The sequence below is a fragment of the Triticum urartu genome, chromosome 5A (genome assembly GCF_056163025.1).
Source record: "Triticum urartu cultivar PI428250 chromosome 5A, HENAU_Tu73, whole genome shotgun sequence".
Lineage (NCBI taxonomy): Eukaryota > Viridiplantae > Streptophyta > Magnoliopsida > Poales > Poaceae > Triticum > Triticum urartu.
In genome coordinates this window covers 328,330,715-328,352,221 of record NC_141877.1, presented here as the reverse complement: position 1 = coordinate 328,352,221, position 21,507 = coordinate 328,330,715, and the positions used below count along the sequence as shown (strand labels likewise).

At 50.5% G+C, this 21,507-nt stretch overlaps 1 protein-coding gene across 1 annotated transcript; it reads left to right on the top strand.

Annotated features, from left to right (window-relative positions):
• Nucleotides 1–2,077: 2,077 nt before the first annotated feature.
• LOC147971268 (uncharacterized) lies at nt 2,078–2,777 on the top strand. The gene is made up of 2 exons (XM_087523896.1): nt 2,078–2,360; nt 2,440–2,777. The coding sequence occupies exons 1-2, from the start codon at nt 2,078–2,080 to the stop codon at nt 2,775–2,777; spliced, it is 621 nt and encodes a 206-aa protein (XP_087380022.1).
• The last annotated feature ends 18,730 nt before the right edge of the window (nt 2,778–21,507 follow it).

The window sequence follows — 21,507 nt, the reverse complement described above, 5'->3', positions numbered from 1 at the left end:
GGCGCAGTGGCTGTAGGGCATCACTGGCAACAAGGACAACCCCAGGGGGTCTAGGAGGATTCCTCCACTCGACAACACCAACGAACTAGAAAAGGTCTGACTCTTTTCTTTCGAGTGTCTTTTGTTTTGTCATGCATTTGTTCTCGAAACTGATTGATATCCACTCGACTCCGTGCCTTGAAGATCTACACCAAGATGTATTCGATGCCCAACGGAGAGAAGGAGCAAGAGCAGGAGGGAGAAGCGAGCGGGGGTGACAGCGGCGACTGGCATTCTGACGGAGGAGGAGACGAGGAGAGTGAAGACTCGAGCAGTGGCGAGGAGGTCGACTCTCCACCTCGCTCGGAAAGACGCTCCAAGCAGAGGCAAGACCCAGCAAGTGTTCGTGGCAAAGCGACTCCACCGACCGGACAGACCTCAAAGCGCACTCGAACATCTTCTCCTATGTCGACTGAGAAAGCTCCGAAGCAGCCCAAAGTCGCGCCATGAAAGCCCCGGAAGGCCTTGCCCAAGATTAAAGTCGCCGTCCCCATCGCTTCTGGGTAATTATTGTGCTCGACCTCTTAGTTTTTGCATGACTCGATCTTCGGTTGACTCACTTTCCTGTTTTGACCAAGTGAATTCTGAAATTTGTAGTGTTGCTACCTCTGGGACTTCTATTTATAAAGATGATGACGATGAGGAGGAGATGAAAGATGCAGTCACTTCCAACGCGGGTATAATCCTTGACATGTTGTCTTTACTTTACCAGCCACTTTGACGGTCGACTAAACTCTTGCAATTGATTGCTTTGCAGCTCCGCCCAATGTTATTGAACTTCTAGATGACGACGAAGATGTGACACAGAGACCCATGGGAAGGAGGGGCATGACTTCGAGCAGGAAGGCACCCGCTAGCAAGATGTCCTAGTCGACGCCGGCGACGGAACCAGTGATTCAGCAGTCCGGAGACCTCAACCGGGCTTCTGTTACTTTTGCCGTTCCAGTGTCGAGTGAACGTCCTTCATCGTCGACTGCGCAAGTCCCTGCTTCGTCTATACAACACCACGGCTCGGATCCTCAAGCTGCCGCGACTGTTCCACCGTCTCCGCTGTTCATCACCCATCACGTTCCGGAGGATCAGGCAAGCGCTGCTAAGGAAACTATATGCCAAGCAGGCCCGATGATGGAGCGAATGAAGATGGTGCATGAGACCAGCCAAGCTGTCTATGATGCCAGTGCAGCTCTCCAAGCCAATGTCCAGGTTAGTTGATTTCCAACTGACCCTCCAACTTGATGCTTGTTCTGTTAGGATATGCCACCTGAAGACTTTCATTGTGCACCCATTTGTCTGTCTGCACTTCGTATTTGTACACCCACTGGGTGTTTTAGTTTATGCTGAGTAGTTTTTCCAATTGAGTCGACTAGGTTGTGTCGATTGTACCTTTGGACTAGTGGGGGCACGCAGAGTGCACCCATTGGGTGTAGTCCCCGAGGCCACCCTCGAATGTGTGATTCCGCGGGGCTATCAATAAAAATATCTTGTTCTTCAGTTCTTCCACTCGGTCTGGGCGGACCTCGTCGAGTGGAACCTGAACCAGCGGGAGCACGCTGAGTGCACCCACTTGGTGTAGTCCCCGAGACCGCGGTCGACTTCGGGCAGTCGGTTGTGGTCTGAGAATAACTGTTGCTTTTTTTGAGCGACTAGACTGACCAAGTCGAGTACCAGTGGGGGCACGCCAAGTGCACCCAGTGGGTGTAGTCCCCGAGACTACTGTTGAATGTTTGATTCTGCAATAGTCTTAGAATTCTTTTCACTCGGAAGCGAATAATCTTTGATTCTGTCCACTGATATATCTTTTTTACTGACTTCAGAAATCCTGTGAGCTCATATCCCAATTTGCTGAATTTGAGAGGAAGCAGATCCAGCTCAATCTTGACTTGGAGTTGACCAAGCAGAACTTGCAGAAGGCCAAAGATGAAACAACTGGTATGGAAGGTAAAAACTTGTTGACTGTGGGATTGGGCTGCCTCTCGAGTCATCTCCTCGTTCTTCTCTCTGAACCGAGTGCTGTTTGTTGTATATTCTTTTAGAGAAAATGAGGCAGGCTCTGGCGCAGAAGGACCTTGATCTTGCTACAACACAGAAGGAGGCTCATGAGAAAACAACACTCGCCGATAAGAAGCTGACTTCAGTCGGGGCGTTAGAGGAAGACAACGCCAAGCTGAAGACTGCTCTTGCCGAAGCTAATAAAGAAGTGACCCGTTTGAAGAAGGACAAAGTAGCCTTGAATGACAAGATTGAAGATCTCTCGCGGAAGAGAAATGACCTGGAGGCTTATCTGGGGGGACTCGCCAAGAAGTTATTCCTTATGCTTGAAGGTACCTTTCCTTGTCCGACTGTTTTGCTATCGTCGATTCACTATAAAGCCGCCGACTCATTAGTTCTTTGTGATTGTAGAATTCTGTCAAAACTTTGAGGAAGAAACTGGGCGAATCGAAACAAGCTTGGACCCCATCAATTCCCCTGTTAAGGATGAAGATGCCATGAACGTGCTTCGACTGGAATCTCGTCTTGCCGGCGTTATAGACTACCTCGCTCGACTGAAGGTTGCGGTGTCACAGATTGACACGACGCTTTGGCCAAAGGAGACGCTCCAAAATGACCTCGAGTCTTTGATGACTCGACTCAATGAGATCCCTGGTCGAGTGCAGGAATGGAAGAAATCGTCTACTCGGTGCGGTGCTGACATAGCTCTGTCCCTTGTTCGCGTCCATTGCAAGGAGGCCAAAGAATAGAAGTTAGCAGCGATCAAGGTTGCCAACACCAAGATACTTGACTTCCAGTCTTTTATGGAGACCTTCATTCCTGCTGCTACTCGAATTGCAGTTGGAATTGACCTGGATGAGTTCGTCGAGCCTACCAGTCCTCCTCCCGCGGAGTGAACCAACTTTTACGATCCGATTAAATTTGCCTTGGTATGCCGAGTGGTTTTGTAACCGTTAAACTCCTTCGGCCTTGATGCCCGAGTACTTTAATCTACGGTCCGGAACCTCGTGGGATTTATCTAAACTTGGTTTTTCCTAAAATATGTTTGTCTTTATTTCCGAATCGAACTTGTATCTTCACTCGAAGCAGACTTTTGTTCTTGTGATGCAACTCTGAGGAGGGGGTCGCGGACGACCTGCACCTCGGCGTTCTTGCAGATCGGGATGGAGCACACATTGTACTTGTGGCCTAGCTCTGAGGAGAAAATCGCAGTCGACCTGCACCTCGTCGTCCTTGTGGATCGGGATGGAGCGCACATTGTACTTGTGGCGCAGCTCCAAGGAGAAAATCACAGTCGACCTGCACCTCATCGTCCTTGAGGATCAGGATGGAGCGCACATTGTACTTGTGGCGCAGCTCTGAGGATAAGGTCGCAGTCGACCTGCACCTCGTCGTCCTTGCGGATGAGGATGGAGCGTGTGGCCAAGTCCCTGAGCGAGAGAATCGTTTTCACTCGGGGTGTGTTTTAAACTTAGGCGAGTACGGAACTGCAGCTAAGCCCCCGAGTGAGAGGATTGCTCTTCACTCGATGGGATGTCTTCAAACTTAGGCGAGTACGAAACTGCAGCTAAGCCTTCGAGTGAGAGTGTTGCTCTTCACTCAGTAGGATTTTTTCAAACTTAGGCGAGTATGGGACTATAGCTAAGCCCCCGAGTGGGAGGATTGCTCTCCACTCAGTAGGGTTTTCTTAAACTTAGGCGAGTACGGAACTGCAACTAAACCTCCGAGTGGGAGGATTGCTCTCCACTCGGTAGATTTTTTAAACTTAGGCGAGTACGAGACTGCAGCTAAGCCTCTGAGTGGGAGGATTGCTCTCCACTTGGTAGGATTTTTTAAACTTAGGCGAGTACGGGACTGCAACTAAGCCCCCGAGTGGGAGGATTGCTCTCCACTCGGTAGGATTTTTTAAACTTAGGCGAGTATGGAACTGCAGCTAAGCCCCTAAGTGAGAGGATTGCTCTTCACTGATGGGATTTTGTTTTTGAAACTTAGGCGAATCGGATTCGCAACTAAGCCACCCGCTGGGGGATTTTGAACACATGTATAAGTAATAACAATTATTTAGGAGAGTGTAAAACCATGTCTTTGATAAACAAACTGAAAGGTACTTCTTATTACATCTCAACAGTCTGAATGCTTAAGTATAAAAATGGCGGAGCAGCTCCGCATTCCAAGCGCGTGGCTCGTCTTTCTTGTGTTCCACATCGTACAGGTGGTATGCTCCGTTGTGAAGCAGTTTAGTGATGATGAAGGGGCCTTCCCAGGCGGGAGCAAGCTTGTGTGGTCGTTGCTGATCCACTCGGAGAACCAGGTCCCCCTCCTGAAATGCTCGACCTCTTACGTTTCTAGCGTGGAACCGACGAAGGTCTTGCTGATAAATGGTCAACCTGATTAGGTCCATCTCTCTTTCCTCTTCCAGAAGATCAACAATGTCTTGCCAGGCTTGTTCTGCTTCTGCCTCTGAGAAAAGGTCTACTCGCGGGGCATTGTGGAGTAAATGTGTCGGCGGCACGGCTTCGGCTCCATAGACCATGAAGAAGGGAGTCCGGCCAGTCGACCGATTTGGCGTTGTTCTTAGACCCCGCAATACTGAGGGTAACTCATCTACCCAGGCACCAGTCGCATGCTTGAGGCCGCGCATCAATCTGGGCTTTAACCCTTGGAGGATCAAACCATTTGCTCTTTCTGCTTGTCCATTCGACTGTGGGTGAGCGACTGAAGCATCGTCGACCCGGGTGCCTTGGGAAGCACAAAAAGCTCTGAACTCATCTGAATCAAAGTTTGAACCATTGTCTGTGATGATGCTGTGCGGGACTCCATATCTGAATGTTAACTCTCTGATGAAGCTGACAGCAATACCCGAGTCGAGGTTCTTGATGGGTTAGGCTTCAATCCATTTAGTGAACTTGTCGACTGCGACAAGCAGGTGGGTGAAACCACTTCTGCCAATCCTCAGGGGTCCAACCATATCCAACCCCCAAACAGCGAATGGCCAGACGAGTGGAATGGTCTTCAAAGCTGAAGCGGGCTTGTGAGACATGTTGGAGTAGAACTGGCAGCCCTCGCACTTGTTGACTATTTCTTTTGCCATTTCATTTGCATGTGGCCAGTAAAAACCTGCTCGGTATGCTTTGCCCACGATTGTCCGAGAGGACGCATGGTGACCACAGGTCCCCGAGTGGATATCATTGAGGATCATTCGACCTTCCTCCGGGGTAATGCATCGTTGAGCAACTCCAGTCACACTCTCTGTCGGTGTCAAAACCGACGGATCTCGGGTAGGGGGTCCCGAACTGTGCGTCTAGGCAGGATGGTAACAGGAGGCAAGGGACACGAAGTTTTACCCAGGTTCGGGCCCTCTTGATGGAGGTAAAACCCTACGTCCTGCTTGATTAATATTGATGATATGGGTAGTACAAGAGTAGATCTACCACGAGATCAGAGAGGCTAAACCCTAGAAGCTAGCCTATGGTACGATTGTTGTTCTATATGTTGTCCTACGGACTAAAACCGTCCGGTTTATATAGACACCGAAGAGGGTTAGGGTTACACAAAGTCGGTTACAATGGTAGGAGATCTACATATCCGCATCGCCAAGCTTGCCTTCCACGCCAAGGAAAGTCCCTTCCGGAGTACGGGACGAAGTCTTTAATCTTGTATCTTCATAGTCCAGGAGTCCGGCTGAAGGTATAGTCCGGCCATCCGGACACCTCCTAATCCAGGACTCCCTCAGTAGCCCCTGAACCAGGCTTCAATGACGACGAGTCCGACGCGCAGTTTGTCTTCGGCATTGCAAGGCGGGTTCCTCCTCCAAGTACTTCATAGAAGATTTTGAACACAAAGATAGTGTCCGGCTCTGCAAAATAAGTTTCCACATATTGCCATAGAGAGAATAATATTTTCACAAATCTAATCTGCTGACGTATTCCGTAGTGTGACGCACCACGGTCAAGCCTTTATTCGAATCGTTTTATTATCCCACCTCAGCGCGTCATGCGAGGCGGTTTCCTTGGCACGTCTTGTCGAAGCAGAGATCGTGTCCCCTTATTCCGGAATTCTCATCAATACGGGCGTGGGTAACCCAACCGCGCTATTGATTACGACGCTTGGGTATAAGCGAGTTTTACCAGGCTGGTGGGGACACATAGTTGTGTCCACCCATATAAGGGGATAAGGATCCACCTTTTCACCTACGCCTTCTTCCTCCTTTGCCTATCCATTCTTGCGCACCCGAGCTCCAGCGCCCAAGTCCGCACTCTCCACCTCAACCTTCTCCAGCCATGTCCGGAGCGGGAGGCAAGTGGATGGTCTCCTCCGTTATGGAGGGACACATCAAAAGACTAAGGAAGGCCGGATACTTGTCTAACGACATTGCGCACCGACTTCCTGAAGAGGGGCAGCTCATCCCCACCCCGAGGCCCCATGAGAGGGTGGTGTTCCTCCCCCATTTCCTCCGTGGACTGGGCTTCCCTCTCCACCCATTTGTCCGGGGGCTCATGTTCTACTATGGCCTGGATTTCCACGATCTGGCCCCGAACTTTGTCCTCAACATCTCGGCATTTATCGTCGTGTGTGAGGCTTTCCTCCGCATCCGCCCCCATTTCGGCCTATGGCTCAAGACTTTCAACGTTGTAGGATCGAAAGTATGTCTAGAGGGGGGGTGATTAGACTACTTGACCAAATAAAAACTTAACCTTTTCCCAATTTTAGTTCTTGGCAGATTTTAGCTATTGTAGGACAAGTCAAGCAATCATCACACAATTCAAGCAAGCATGCAAAGAGTATATTGGCAGCGGAAAGTAAAGCATGCAACTTGCAAGAATGTAAAGGGAAGGGTTTGGAGAATTCAAACGCAATTGGAGACACGGATGTTTTCCCGTGGTTCGGATAGGTGGTGCTATCCTACATCCACATTGATGGAGACTTCAACCCACAAAGGGTAACGGTTGCGCGAGTCCACGAAGGGCTCCACCCACAAAGGGTATCGGTTGCGCGAGTCCACGGAGGGCTCCACCCATGAAGGGTCCACGAAGAAGCAGCCACCCACAAAGGGTCCACGAAGAAGCAACCTTGTCTATCCCACCATGGCCATCGCCCACGAAGGACTTGCCTCACTAGCGGTAGATCTTCACGAAGTAGGCGATCTCCTTGCCCTTACAAACTCCTTGGTTCAACTCCACAATCTTGTCGGAGGCTCCCAAGTGACACCTAGCCAATCTAGGAGACACCACTCTCCAAGAAGTAACAAATGGTGTGTAGGTAATGAACTCCTTGCTCTTGTGCTTCAAATGATAGTCTCCCCAACACTCAACTCTCTCTCATAGGATTTGGATTTTGTGGAAAGAAGATTTGAGTGGAAAGCAACTTGGGAAGGCTAGAGATCAAGATTCATATGGTAGGAATGGAATGTCTTGATCTCAACACATGAGTAGGTGGTTCTCTCTCAGAACATATGAGTTGGAATTGTGTATGTGTTCTGATGGCTCTCTCTGCGAATGAAGAGGAGGTGGAGGGGTATATATAGCCTCCACACAAAATCCAACCGTTACACACAGTTTTCCAATCTCGGTGGGACCGAATCAACAAACTCGGTCGGACCGAAAAGGTAAACCTAGTGACCGTTAGAGATTTTTGGTGGGACTGACATGCAACTCGGTAGGACCGATATGGTTAGGGTTTGGGCATAACGTAATCTCGGTGAGACCGATTACACAAACTCGGTGAGACCGATTTTGGTAATAAGCTAACCAGAGAGTTGGTCAGGCAAACTCGGTGGGACCGATTTGCTCTTTTGGTGAGACCGAAAAGTTACAAAAAGGAAACACTGAATTTACATTGCAATCTCGGTGGGACCGATTCGCTCTTTTGGTGAGACCGAAAAGTTATGAAAGGGAAACAGAGAGTTTGCAATCCCATCTCGGTGAGACCGAGATCCCTATCGGTAGAACCGAAATGCTAGGGTTTGGCAGTGGCTTATGACAAGTGAAACTCGGTGGCGCCGGATAGAAAGAATCGGTATGACCGAGTTTGGCTTAGGGTTTAGGTCATTTGTGGATATGGGAAAGTAGTTGAGGGTTTTGGAGCATATCACTAAGCACATGAAGCAAGAGGCTCATTAAGCAACACCTCATCCCTCCTTGATAGTATTGGCTTTTCCTAAAGACTCAACGTGATCTTGGATCACTAAAATATAAAATAAAGAGTCTTGAGCTTTTGAGCTTGAGCCAATCCTTTGTCCTTAGCATTTTGAGGGTTCCACTTTCACCATCCATGTCGTGCCAATCATTGAGCTTTCCTGAAATAATCATCTTGGAATAGCATTAGCTCAATGAGCTATATGTTGTTATGAATTACCAAAACCACCTAGGGATAGTTGCACTTTCAAACGTCAAGCCGAAGGTGGTGCGCGGCAACCAGGCGGAGTGCAGAGGCGCCATGGTGGGCAAGATGCCCAACGTCTTATGGCTCGAGGGCTCCTTTGTGGAGACCCTGAAGGGGTGGCAATCAGGGTGGTTTTACATCACCGAGCCGCGCGACCCTGAATGGGTCGCAGCCCCCGAGTTCCGATCCGGACCCCCTACGCGGCTCACCTCCTGGAACGAGACGGGCTTGTCGTGGGGTAAAAAAGGAGAGCTGACCGGACTCGAAACATGCGTCCAAACCCTGGTGGACAAGAAGCTCAAACTTGTCAACGTAGTCCAGGTTATGCTCATTCGCCGGATCCTCCCATGTCAACAACGGGCTTTCAACCTGTGGGAGTTCGACCCGGCGCGGCACCGAACTCTGAGCAGGCTCTTCGACATGACGTACGAAGATGCCTGGAAGGTGCTTTTCAAGGGCGTCGAGGCCCCCGCATCCGCTACCGAGGATCGCAGATTCAGTACGCAACGTCACGCTCATGCGGTAAGCTGTTTTTACCTTTTACATGGTATCAGTTTTTCATAGTTTGACTCCATGCGGGATCTACGCTCCCTTACCTTTGACAGGATTGGCAGGAGACGTCCGGACAGATCAACTGTCCCGCTCCTTTGCCCGAAGGCCCAGCGGACGCTCATTTGGCGAAGCTGCTGGTTCCGGCACCCCATGTGGTGCCGGAGAAGAAGGCCAAGAAGAAGGCCACGGGGACTCGAAAGAGTGCCCGGCGCCTGGAGGTGTCGGATCCCTCACCCGACGACTCCAAGACGCACTCCCCCCATGAAGACGAGGAGGAGGAAGAAGAGACCCCTGCCCCTCCAGCGGGGGACGGGAAGAAAAGGAAGGCCGCCCCTACTGGGGAGGCCGAGGGGTCCAAGAAGGGGAAAACCCTTCCTCCGGACTACTCCACCGACGCCGACGACGGTGGAGAGGAGTGGCCGCTCAGGGCCAAGCCCCTGGCTAAATCGTAAGTATCCGGATACCAGAGTAATTCATAGTATTCCTTTATTGCACATCTTTCCCTTATGTCGAATATGTTTATGCAGCCCACCCAAAGACTGGCTCGACGCGTCGTCGAGCGGTTCACTGGACTCGTCGGATGTGAATTCACTTTCGACGGCTTCCTCCCCCCGCCCTATGGACGACACCGAAGTGTTGTCCCAACAGGTTCCAATCCGGGAGGAGGTGGTCCTGGAGGCGCCGCAAGGCGACCTCCCGGACCCCAGGAGTGAAGGGGATAGAACCCCCCAGGGCTCCAATTCCGGCCCTGGGCCGGACACCGCTCCGGATTCAAAGGTTCCAGAGTCCGGCAGGCGACCTCCTTCCAAGAGGAGCAAGCTCACCGTGCCGGTGACCCCGTCCAACCGGAGGCGCCAGACAATCTGTTGGAGGTGCTCAAAGGCGCCTCCATCGACGAGGGGCACCGCACCATTATGAGTGCAGTGGTTCAGAAGGTTCAGTCCGCCAAGAGCGGACTGACTGAAGCTTGTACTAGCCTTTTAATAGTCTTTGAGGTAAGTAAAAAATGTGTAAATAATATTACCGCATAGACAGTAGCCCCTGATGCTCTGTTTGGTGTTCGGGAAGAAAAGCCGAATAGAGGATCAAAATGAAATTCGCAGGAGTCTAACAAAACAGAGTCAATATGCGTATGCAGGCTTCTCTGCTGGCGTCCACTTTACTAACTGCGGAAGTGGACATGCTAAAGCAGAACCTCGAGCAGTCCGAGCAAGAGCTCGGGCGTGCCAAGAAGCAGCTCGAGGAGAAGGAAGGTAAGAAATACCTTGTTTTAAATATATATATATATAAAGTGCAATTGCAAAAAAATGGCAGGATCATCGTGGCTATTGTAGGGGCCACGTCTGAGGTGGCGACCCTTAAGCAAGCGTTGGTCGAGGCCAAGAAGAGGGCGGCCACGGAGCACACCGAGCGGGAGAAGTATGTGGCCGAGGTTGGCAAGGTGCGGCAAGAGCTCCAGGCTCTCATGGAAAAACATGAGAGCTTGGAGCTTGACTCAAAGACGCGAGCATCCGAGCTCGCGGTGGCTATTGAAAATGCCAAGTCTGCCAAGGCCGAATCCCAGAAGACCCTCCAGGAGTTGGATGAGGTGAAAAAGATAGCGGTGGGTAAGGCATTCTTTATGCAAAGCAAACACGTAAAGGTAAGTTACTTGTTACTTACCTGAATCCGGAGCTCTCCAGGAGCATTCACAGATCTTACCCGTAGCGTGTCTGATGCCGCCACATTCTATCGAGCCGAGGAGGGCAGCTCGATGGAGAAGGTGTTCTGGTCTCAGTATGCTGAGGCCGGACACCCCGTGCCCCTGAGCGACCAGCTGAAACAACTGGTCGAGATCCACAGGGCGGCCGAACAGGCCATGAAGGGCCTCATAGTTCGGCTGTGGCCTGGAGAGGCTCTGCCTGGGAGCTATTTCGGGCTGGTGCGGTGGCTGGTGGGGGCCTGTCCAAGGCTCGAAGTCATCAAGTGCTCCGTCTGCATTGAAGGTGCCCGTAGGGCCCTTGCCCGTGCTAAGGTGCACTGGGGCAAGCTGGATGCTGAGAAGCTTGTGAAGGACGGGCCACCGCTGGGGAAGGAGCATCGCAAGCCCGAGAATTATTATAAGGATGTTCTAAAGGGTGCCTGCCTTATGGCGGATGAGTGTTCCAGGGATGTAATTTTTGAGTAAAACTCACTCGTTTTGTCCTGTGCGCTGAAAACTTGTTCATATGCGCTAAGCAATGCTGTTGGAATTTAAAATATTACCTTTTGTACGGCTGTTTATCAATTCTGAGAGATGGCGAGTTGTCGGCTTCTGCTCCCCGTGCCGCTAGTGCTGGGGTGTTCGGGGATAAACCTGAGCTCTCTTTTTCCCATGTTTGGGTCCTTCGAGGGAGGCGCTCAGCACAACGAACAAGGCAATCAGACTATAATGCTTGAACACTCTCACTTAACCATAAAATTCTATAATTTTAAATTTCGGCGAAGCCCCTGGTATTCGGAAGGCCGAGTTCGGGGCGCTATCCACGCCTTGGCCGGACAGAGCCGACTCCTCGCTCTAAGCGGCATAAGTCTTTAAGGACTCGAAGAACCTCTCGAACAGCGACCAGCTCTCGCTTCATCATGACAGTCAGTTTTAGCTTTCTCTACTGAGGTGCTCGAGCCAGCTCAACTGGGGCACAATCGCAGTAGTTCTCCTAGTGCTACCTTAGCCGATATAGCGGAACGTAAGGCACCAAAACATAGGAGCCGGGCAAACCCAACTATTGACCCAAGACATGATTCGAAGCCGATGCATATAATGCTATAAGTTCGGGGTGCCGCACTTGTTAAAGTGTTCGGACTTCTCACACCATATTGAGGGGTACTGAAGCCCCTGGCGTATTTTGGCCGTACCAAAGTGTACGGGTGCAACATGTCGTTAAGGAACATATATTTATAAAAAAGGGTAATGCAAAAATAGACAGAAGCTATGCATTGTTTATTAAAAAGGGCTACGATCAAAGCAGAACGATACAAATAATGCGATAAGCAAAAGGTTGGACTATTTAACATGTCTGTTCCAGGGGCAGGCTGTGGAATGGTAAGCGAAACAGGTATACTGCTCGTGATAGAGACCACCTGGGAGTTCCATAATGCGGCATGGCTTGTCTGCTTCCCTGGTTCTTGCATCGTTTGTGCGGCAATTGAACTGCTGAACAGGCCTTCAGAAAAGTGGAGTCCTGAAAGTAAGAGAAAATTAAAAAATCGGCAGCCCCTGGTGCGGTTTAAGCCGTGTTTCGGGCGTGCCGTGATGGTGCCCCTCCCCCTGCGCCCATGGTATTTCTAGAGCGTAGTTATGTACGCGAAGTACTGGTGTCGCATTTTTGCGAGGGCTGGGGTTGGGGCCGCATTGCTACGCCTGCTTGGAACGCGCCAGGTGGTCCTGTTGTAGGTTACTCCGGGCGCGCTTTACGGTGTTCGGACGTTTAATGGCCGAACTGGGGAACTGCCTGGAGAGGCTGCTTTGTACTTGCGCAGCAAGGGCCGCCGTGTGCTCCTCCGTTCTGAGAGAGCGTTCGGTGTTTCCATTGACCGTAATTACTCCTCGAGGGCCTGTCATCTTGAGCTTAAGGTATGCATAGTGCGGTACCGCATTGAACTTGGCAAATGCGGTTCGCCCGAGCAGTGCGTGATAGCCACTGCGGAATGGGACTAAGTCGAAGATTAGCTCCTCGCTTCGGAAATTATCCGGAGATCCGAAGACCACTTCAAGTGTGACTAAGCCTGTACAGTTGGCCTCTACACCTGGTATTACGCCTTTAAAGGTCATTTTGGTGGGCTTAATCCTCGAGGGATCTATGCCCATTTTCTGCACTGTATCCTGGTAAAGGAGGTTCAGGCTACTGCCGCCGTCCATCAAGACTCTAGTGAGATGAAATCCGTCAATAATTGGGTCTAGAACCAATGCGGCGAATCCGCCATGACGGGTGCTAGTGGGATGGTCCCTTCGATCAAAGGTGATCGGGCAGGAGGACCATGGGTTGAACTTTGGGGCCACTGGCTCTATCGCGTATACGTCCCTTAACGCACGCTTCCGCTCCCTCTTCGGGATGTGGGTTGCGTATATCATGTTCACCGTCCGCACTTGTGGGGGAAAACCCTTCTTTCCACTGTTGTTCGGCGGTCGGGGCTCCTCGTCGTCATCGCTATGTGGCCCCTTGTCTGTGTTTTCGGCATTTCACTTGCCTGCCTGCTTGAACACCCAACAATCCCTGTTGGTGTGATTGGCCGGCTTTTCGGGGGTGCCATGTATCTGGCACAAGCGGTCGAGTATTCGGTCCAAACTGGACGGGCCCCTAGGATTTCTTTTGAATGGCTTTTTCCGCTTACCGGATTTATGGCCTCTGAATTCGGCATTAACTGCCGTATCCTCAGAATTGTCGCCGTTAGTGCGGCGCTTCTGCTTGTTGCGGCGTGACCTGCCACTACTGTCCCTGGAATCCGAATTACCGGGGTTCTTGGTCATATTGTTGCTACAAGCAAGCCAGCTGTCTTCTCCCGCACAAAAGCGGGTCATGAGTGTCGTGAGTGCTACCATAGATTTCGGCTTTTCCTGTCCAAGGTGCCGGGCAAGCCACTCGTCATGGATATTGTGCTTGAAGGCTGCTAGGGCCTCAGCATCCGGACAGTCGACTATTTGATTTTTCTTTGTTAGGAACCGTGTCTAGAATTGCCTGGCTGATTCATCTGGCTGCTGAATTACGTGGCTTAGGTCATCTGCGTCTGGGGGTCGCACGTAAGTGCCCTGGAAATTGTCAAGGAATGCGGCTTCCAGGTCCTCCCAACAACCGATTGATCCTGCTGGCAAGCTGTTAAGCCAATGCCGAGCTGGTCCTTTAAGCTTGAGTGGGAGGTATTTGATGGCGTGGAGATCATCGCCGTGGGCCATATGGATATGAAGGAGATAATCCTCGATCCATACCGCGGGATCTGTTGTGCCATCATATGATTCGATGTTTACGGGTTTGAAACCCTCGGGGATTTGATGATCCATTACTTCGTCTATGAAGAATAGTGGGTGTGCGGCACCTATGTACTGGGCTATATCACGACGTAGCTCCAATGAGCTTTCTCTACTGTGTTCGGCCCTGCCGGATTTGTGTCCGACGTGACGGTTACCGTCTCGAGTCGTGGGGCGCCCACGCGATCCGTAGATCGATCTTGTTAGCCTTGCCTCGTCCTCCAACATATCTCGCAGATCAGGCGCATTTTCCCATGCCTTGGTATGGGGTGCGGCTTGAGTGGAGGGCCGAGAGGCCTCTCTGTCGCGGCCACGAGGTGGCCGGTCGGCCATATCAAGTGCTGGTGATGTAGGTTTAAGTGCTTCCTCCTCTAATCGGGGTAGCAACCTGCGCTTTGGGTAGCTCTTGGAGGGGCATTCGAGTTTATGCTCTTCGGCCGCAAGGACTTCAGTCCATCTGTCGACTAGCAAATCTTGATCAGCTCTAAGCTGTTGCTATTTTTTCTTGAGGCTTCTTGCCGTGGCCATAAGCCTGCGTTGAAAATGCTCTTGCTCGATGGGGTCCTCTGGCACGATGAATTCGTCATCGTCGAGGCTTGCCTCGTCTTCGGAGGGAGGCGTATAGTTATCGTCCTTGACCTCTCTGTCTGCCGCTCTCTCGTGAGGGCTGGCTTCTCCATCCTCCTATGCCGAATCTTCCTGGAGGGGGTTTTCTTCGGCGCTCTCCGGAGAATTATTATCTCCCGTGCTGGAGTCACCGTACTTGTTTTGGCGGGATTTTGAGCGACGCCGCTGACGCCGGCGCTTAGGCTGTTTCTTGGAGGGGTCATCCTCCGTTGTTCCATTGCCATCTCCTTCTTTTGGGGTGTCCACCATGTATATGTCATACAACGAGGTGGCTTTCCAGGGCCCAGTAGGCGCTGGTTCTTCATCGTCTCCTGCATCGGCGTCCATACCGTCGATGTCTTCGAAGTTGAAGTCGAGCATGTCAGTTAAATCGTCGACAGTGGCTACAAAGTGGGTGGTGGGTGGGCTTTGAATTTCTTCGTCGTCCGTATCCCAACCTTGCTGACCGTAGTCTGGCCAGGGCTCTCCTGATAAAGAGAGAGACTTTAGTGTTTTCAAAATATCGTCGAAAGGCGAGCGCTGAAAGATGTCCGCGGCAGTAAACTCCATGATCGGCGCCCAATCGGATTCGATCGGCAGGGGCGCAGAGGGTTCGGAGTCCAGAGAGGAGTCTGGCTCCTTGGAGTCATGAGTATCGCGGAGTGCGGGGCTGGTGTCCGGCTCGACCGCCGTTGGGATCGCAGCCCCCGAGGTGGCGTCCAACCACCCATCCTCAATCGGCACAGTTGGCTCTGAATTAAGGGTCGAAGCTGATGCGGGTGCGGCCTCCAGGTCACTGTTCGGCGGTAGAGCTAGATCATGCTCGTCGCGACAGTGTGGCGCGCTCGGCAGTGGCTCGAATCCGTCGAGGATCAAGTCCCCGCGGATGTCAGCCGTGTAGTTTAAACTTCCAAATCTGACCTAACGGCCAGGGGCATAGCTTTCGATCTGCTCCAGACGGCCAAGTGAATTGGCCCGCAGTGCGAAGCCGCCGAAGACGAAGATCTGTCCGGGGAGGAAGGTCTCACCCTGGACTGCATCGCTATTGATGATCGTAGGAGCCATCAAGCCTAACGGCGACGACACAGAGGAACTCTCAATGAAAGCACCAATGTCGGTGTCAAAACCGGCGGATCTCGGGTAGGGGGTCCCGAACTGTGCGTCTAGGCAGGATGGTAACAGGAGGCAAGGGACACGAAGTTTTACCCAGGTTCGGGCCCTCTTGATGGAGGTAAAACCCTACGTCCTGCTTGATTAATATTGATGATATGGGTAGTACAAGAGTAGATCTACCACGAGATCAGAGAGGCTAAACCCTAGAAGCTAGCCTATGGTATGATTGTTGTTCTATATGTTGTCCTATGGACTAAAACCCTCCGGTTTATATAGACACCGATGAGGGTTAGGGTTACACAAAGTCGGTTACAATGGTAGGAGATCTACATATCCGCATCGCCAAGCTTGCCTTCCACGCCAAGGAAAGTCCCTTCCGGACATGGGACGAAGTCTTCAATCTTGTATCTTCATAGTCAAGGAGTCCGACTGAAGGTATAGTCCGGTCATGCGGACACTGTCACAGCCCTAGAATTGTTTGCAGATAGTTGCATCAGTGAGCATCATGCATCCTGTTATTTTCAAGAAACTGGAAGTGGGGACATGTGAAAGCCTCAGAAATCATTTCTGAAAATGATCAAGATAAAAATTGCTTCAAATAAGTCCAAGAAAATGTTCCTGTGAATCTCTAGAAATATTGGCAAGGGATAAATTTCAAACCAATATTTTTGGAATCTCAGAAAACAATTATTTTGGGCCTTTGAATTAATCCAATGAATATTTGAATTGGATCTATATTTATTATATAATAAATATATGTTCAATAATTCTAAAAATTGTTGTGTGGATTTGGATAAGTCCATTTAGTTCACACAATTATTTTTATGAATTTTGAAATTGATTTGGTCTTAGAACTAAATCACAAACAGACTGCAAAAAAATAGAAAAGAGAAAACAAAATAGAGAAAACAGAAGAGAGAGAAGGACTGACCTGGCAGCCCAGCACTGTAGCAGCCCATCCCATAGGGGCAGCACTGTCTTCTTCCCCTGCCAGGAGGAGAAGCAGCTGCGTGCCCACAGCACACGCAGCAGGCGCCACCTCCTCCCTGCCTGTTTCCCCTCCTCGAGCCTACCCGAAGCGCCAGCGAGATGGCCTCGACCCCCCTCTGCCATTCCCCTCTTCCTCTGCTTTCTCTCTCCCTCTCCCCACCTTCTCATCGCCATGGCCGAGAGCCATGCGAGCTCGTCGCCATGAGCCTCGCAGCCACACCTTCCCCCCACGCCCCGCGAAGTGACCAGAAGCTCCGCCGTGACCTATTCTTCCTCTCTGTCGAACCGCGCATCGCCGAACACCCTGCAACACCGTCACCACCGTCATCTTCCTCCTTGGGTGCCGAAGCTCACCGCCGTCGATTCGCCGTCTCCGACACGTCCGCGAGGCCGCTGACCTACCCTGCCGCATCCCTGTGAGCTCCTTCTCCTCCCCCCTTGCTCATCCCCTCCGTTTCCATGCCCTAGCTGCCTCTCCCACCATGACCGCAAGCTTCTCCCGCCGACCATGAGGTCACCGTGGCTAGAGCTCACGCACGACGCGTCCGAGAACACCCCTGAGCTCAGCTTGCTCCCAGGATCCCGCTCCACCCACCAGATTGTCCGAAGACGCACCCTAGCACCCCGCCCGTACACGACCGAACTCCGGCCGCCGCCGAAGTCGATGCTGCGATCGACTTAGGCCACCTCTCACCCTCCTGATGCTACCAATGCGTGCGCGCAAGCGCCAGCAACCCGTAGCCGCAAACCGCTCGTCGATCCGTGCCCTATAGCGCGAACCCGAAGCCCTCCGCAGTGCTGCGTGCTCGCCGGCGACCAACCCCGGCGGCAGCTGACGTGGCACCATCATTAGTACTAATAACAGGGCTAAATAACCTCCTCTGTCACTAACAAATGGGCCCCATGCCCTTAGTTAATCACAAGTTTATTCCCTGCTTAGATTAAGCTAATGCCATGGCCCACTGGTCAGTTTGACCTTGCCACCTCAGCGTTGACCTGGGCCCCACTGTCAGGTTTGACTTGGACCAGCCCCTTTGACCCGCTGACGTCATGCTTACACCTTGCTGACGCAGTTAATCATTTTCTGGATTAAAAATAATCAAGGAAATTCTAGAAATTAATTAAAACTTCTAAAAATCATAGAAATTCAACCGTAGCTCAGAATGAAATAATTTATATATGAAAAATTATCAGAAAAATCCAATCTATCCATTTATGCTAGTTTCATGCACGTTAGAACACTTTAACCTTGCTGTTTAGATGAAACAAGTTAATGCACTTATATGACTTCATAAAATGGGTTTGCATTTGAATCCTTGGTTCAAATGGACTCATTTCAATATGTTCTAGCTTGCATTAGCCCAAAACACATTCATATTGCCATGTCATAGCATGCATCATATTGTTGCATATCGTCATGTGTTGATTGAGTTCTTTCTCAGTTGCCGGTGTTTGTCCCCCCTCAGTAGACGTTGATCCAGCGATGAATTCGATGACACCGATGAAGAACTATACTATCTTCAGAAGTGTCAGGCAAGCAAAACCCCCTTGTTCATTCCGATACAATCCCACTCTCTCGCTCCTGCTCTCTTTTACTGCATTAGGGCAACACCGATTCAACTGTTACATGCTGCGGTAGTTGAACCCTTTCCTCTGCATGACCTGTCATTGCCACAGTAAATAGATGAAACCCACTAGCATGAGTAGGAGTTGTTTGAGCCCTGATGTGCCTACTCATTCATGCTTGTTTGTCATGCCTGCTACTGCTTAGAGTTGAGTCTGGTCTGATTCATCGCGAATGAATTGGAACGTGGTGAACATGTCCAACCGTTGAGAGCTAAGTGTGTGAACACGATTTGGTAAAGGTAGCGGTGAGAGGCCATGTAGGAGTACATGGTGGGTTGTCTCATTGCAGCCATCCTCAGGAACCGAGTCCTGTGTTTGTGATCCATGAACAGTTGCTACCACACATTGGGTTCCGGTAACTCGGCCCCTCTCGGCTTATTAATCAACTCGATCTCTGTCGAGGAGTTGCAACTAGTTACTGGTGTTTGTAGGTAGTGTTAGTAGTCTACCAAGTGGCACCCGGTACAGGTGGGCTTGGGATAGACTAGGCACAGTGGCACGGTGTACCAAGTGGCACCCGGATGGTGGGCTTGGGAACCCTGCACACATCGTTTGGGGCCGTGAGCGACACCCCGGCCGGATCTCCTTGCGGATGGAACCCGAATAGGCGATAAACCTGGACGAGAGACTTGTTGGTTAGTCAGGTCGTGGCCGACTCCCTCGCCCGGCTTCCGCTTGAAGGTTGCCGAGGTACATGACGTGTACAGGGCGATAAGTGGCGAGAGCGTGTGTGAAGAAGTACACCCCTCCAGGGTTATCATTATCTATTCGAATAGCCGGATTCCTCGGATATGGAAACTTGGACCCCTTGCATAGTTCATAGACAAGTGAAAGTGGATACTCTAAAATGCGCAAGATAAGAGTGAGTGCTATGGATGGCCTTCTCGTAGGGAGACGGGAGCGGATCCATAGTGGAGTATTGATATGGTGAATATGTGGACTCATGTGCGCCACCTCAAAAGAGTTACTTGCAGTCGTAGTTCAGGATAGCCACCGAGTCAAAGCTGGCTTGCTGCAGTTAAACTCCACCACCCCCTTTGTTGATACTGATGCATATGTAGCTAGTTCTGATGTAAGTCTTGCTGGGTACATTTGTACTCACGTTTTCTTATTTTATGTTTTGCAGAGAGACTTCAGTCTTGCTAGTAGTTCCGCTTGGACTTCGACGTTTAGCTCGTTACCTCAGCTACGATCTTGTGCCCTCGGCAGGATCTAGTAGATAGTCGGGCTTCTCAGCCTTTTTCATTTGTAGATGTCTGTACTCAGACATGTTAAGCTTCCGTGTGTGCTTTGACTTGTATGCTCTGAATGTTGGGTCATGAGACCCATGTTTGTAATATCTCGCTCCTTGGAGCCTAATGAATAAATACTTTGAGTCGTAGAGTTATGTTGTGATGCCATGTTGTATTTGCACATATCGAGCATATTGTGTGTATGATTGAAATGCTTGGTATGTGTGGGATCCGACAACCTAGTGGTTTATCCTTGGTAGCCTCTCTTATGGGGAAATGTAGTCTTGTGCTTCCATGAGCCATAGTAGTCCGCTACAGCCCGGTTCACCGGAGTCCTGCTAGCCCAACACTACTGCTCAGGACACTTGACTGGCCGGCATGTGTTTCACTTCGTTCCTGTGTCTGTCCCTTTGGGGAAATGTCACGCGGTGACATCCGGAGTCCTGCCTAGCCTGCTACAGCCCAGGTTACCGGAGTCCTGTTAGCCCAGTGCTACAGCCCGGATTCACACGCTGTTGACCGACATGCTCGAAGTTGATTCATGTATGCCTGTCCCCATGAGTTAGTGCCGCTTTGGGTTCACGACTAGCCATGTCGGCCCGGGTTCTCTGTCATATGGAAGCTAGCGACACTATCATATACATGAGCCAAAAGGCGCAAACGGTCCCGGGCCCTGGTAAGGCGACACCCGTGGAATGCCGTGCGTGAGGCCGCAAAGTGATATGAGGTGTTACCAGCTAGATCGATGTGACTTGGAATCGGGGTCCTGACAGCTTTGGTATCAGAGCCTGACTACCTGTAGGATTACCAAGCCATACTGGTCGAAGTTGAGTCTAGAAATGCTTTAGTTATATAATGGAATTGATTGTGGAAGGGAACGTAAGGCTATTTTTACTCCTTATCCTCATGACCTTCTGATCTGAGTCATCTTATCTTTTCTACGGGGTTAAGAACAAGGCTTCTCTTCTATCTCTCGGGATGACGTGTTACTAAACCGTAGTTGCCTAGGATTGTTGAGTTCAAGCCTCAGTTCAATTCCTACTACTTCCATATATTCATAACTGGCCTCAGAACCTTGATATTGTGATGTTGAGTGGTTATGCCACCATTTTTGCAGGATGTCTCAAATCTTTTCGAGCATTTACAGCCGTTATGCTGTCCGAGTCATCCCAGGTCTCTACATAGTCTGATGCATTTGAAAACCCTTTCTTTTCGTTCCCAATGTCCTTTTGGGTCAGATTAAGCACACTACACGGTCTGTGAGGTACTCTGTTGCCTCGGCGTATATGTTGGAGCTATTATTGTGACCCTAGGTGTTTTAGGGAGTCACCTAGTAATCTAGCCATGTTTTGTGTCCCGGTGTGATGATTCTGGCCACCATTCTCGAAAGCATCCCGTGATTCCATTTAGTAGTAGGAATTCTACTCCTAGGTTTTGAACCCGAGATTCACCCTACTTACCTCATGTCAATAGTGTTGCTAGTTCCTTTAGGATATTAGTAACCTTTGCATTAGTCCTCGTGGTCCGTGGTAGTTCCTTCTTCCAAACACTATGAACCGCATATGGCAGAAGTTCTTTGAACCAAAAGATCACAACCAGAGTGCTCTTGATGAGTTCTCCATTCTGCATTGTGAATCTGCCAGTCCTACCTTTCTGCATGGGTTGTCCGGAAGAAATGTTGAGCTTTGCTTGACATACTAATCTATGCATCCACAACTCAGAAAATTATATGTTCCTCGAGTTGTTCCTCTTTAGTTGTATCCCGACCATCTTCTATCAGTTGATAGCCAAGAGTATGTGTGCATTTGTGTTCATCGATGCCTATTATTCTTGTGGTCTGTCAAGCCATTCTATTCCAGAATGACTAGGAGAAACAAACTCCAGTACCTCATCCATATCTAGGATTGGGTCAAAACAATTGTATTCCGCAGATCAAAATGCCAATCCAGCTTTTGCTTTGCTCTACCTTGGAGTGTTACCATCTTTATGTCAGGAGTG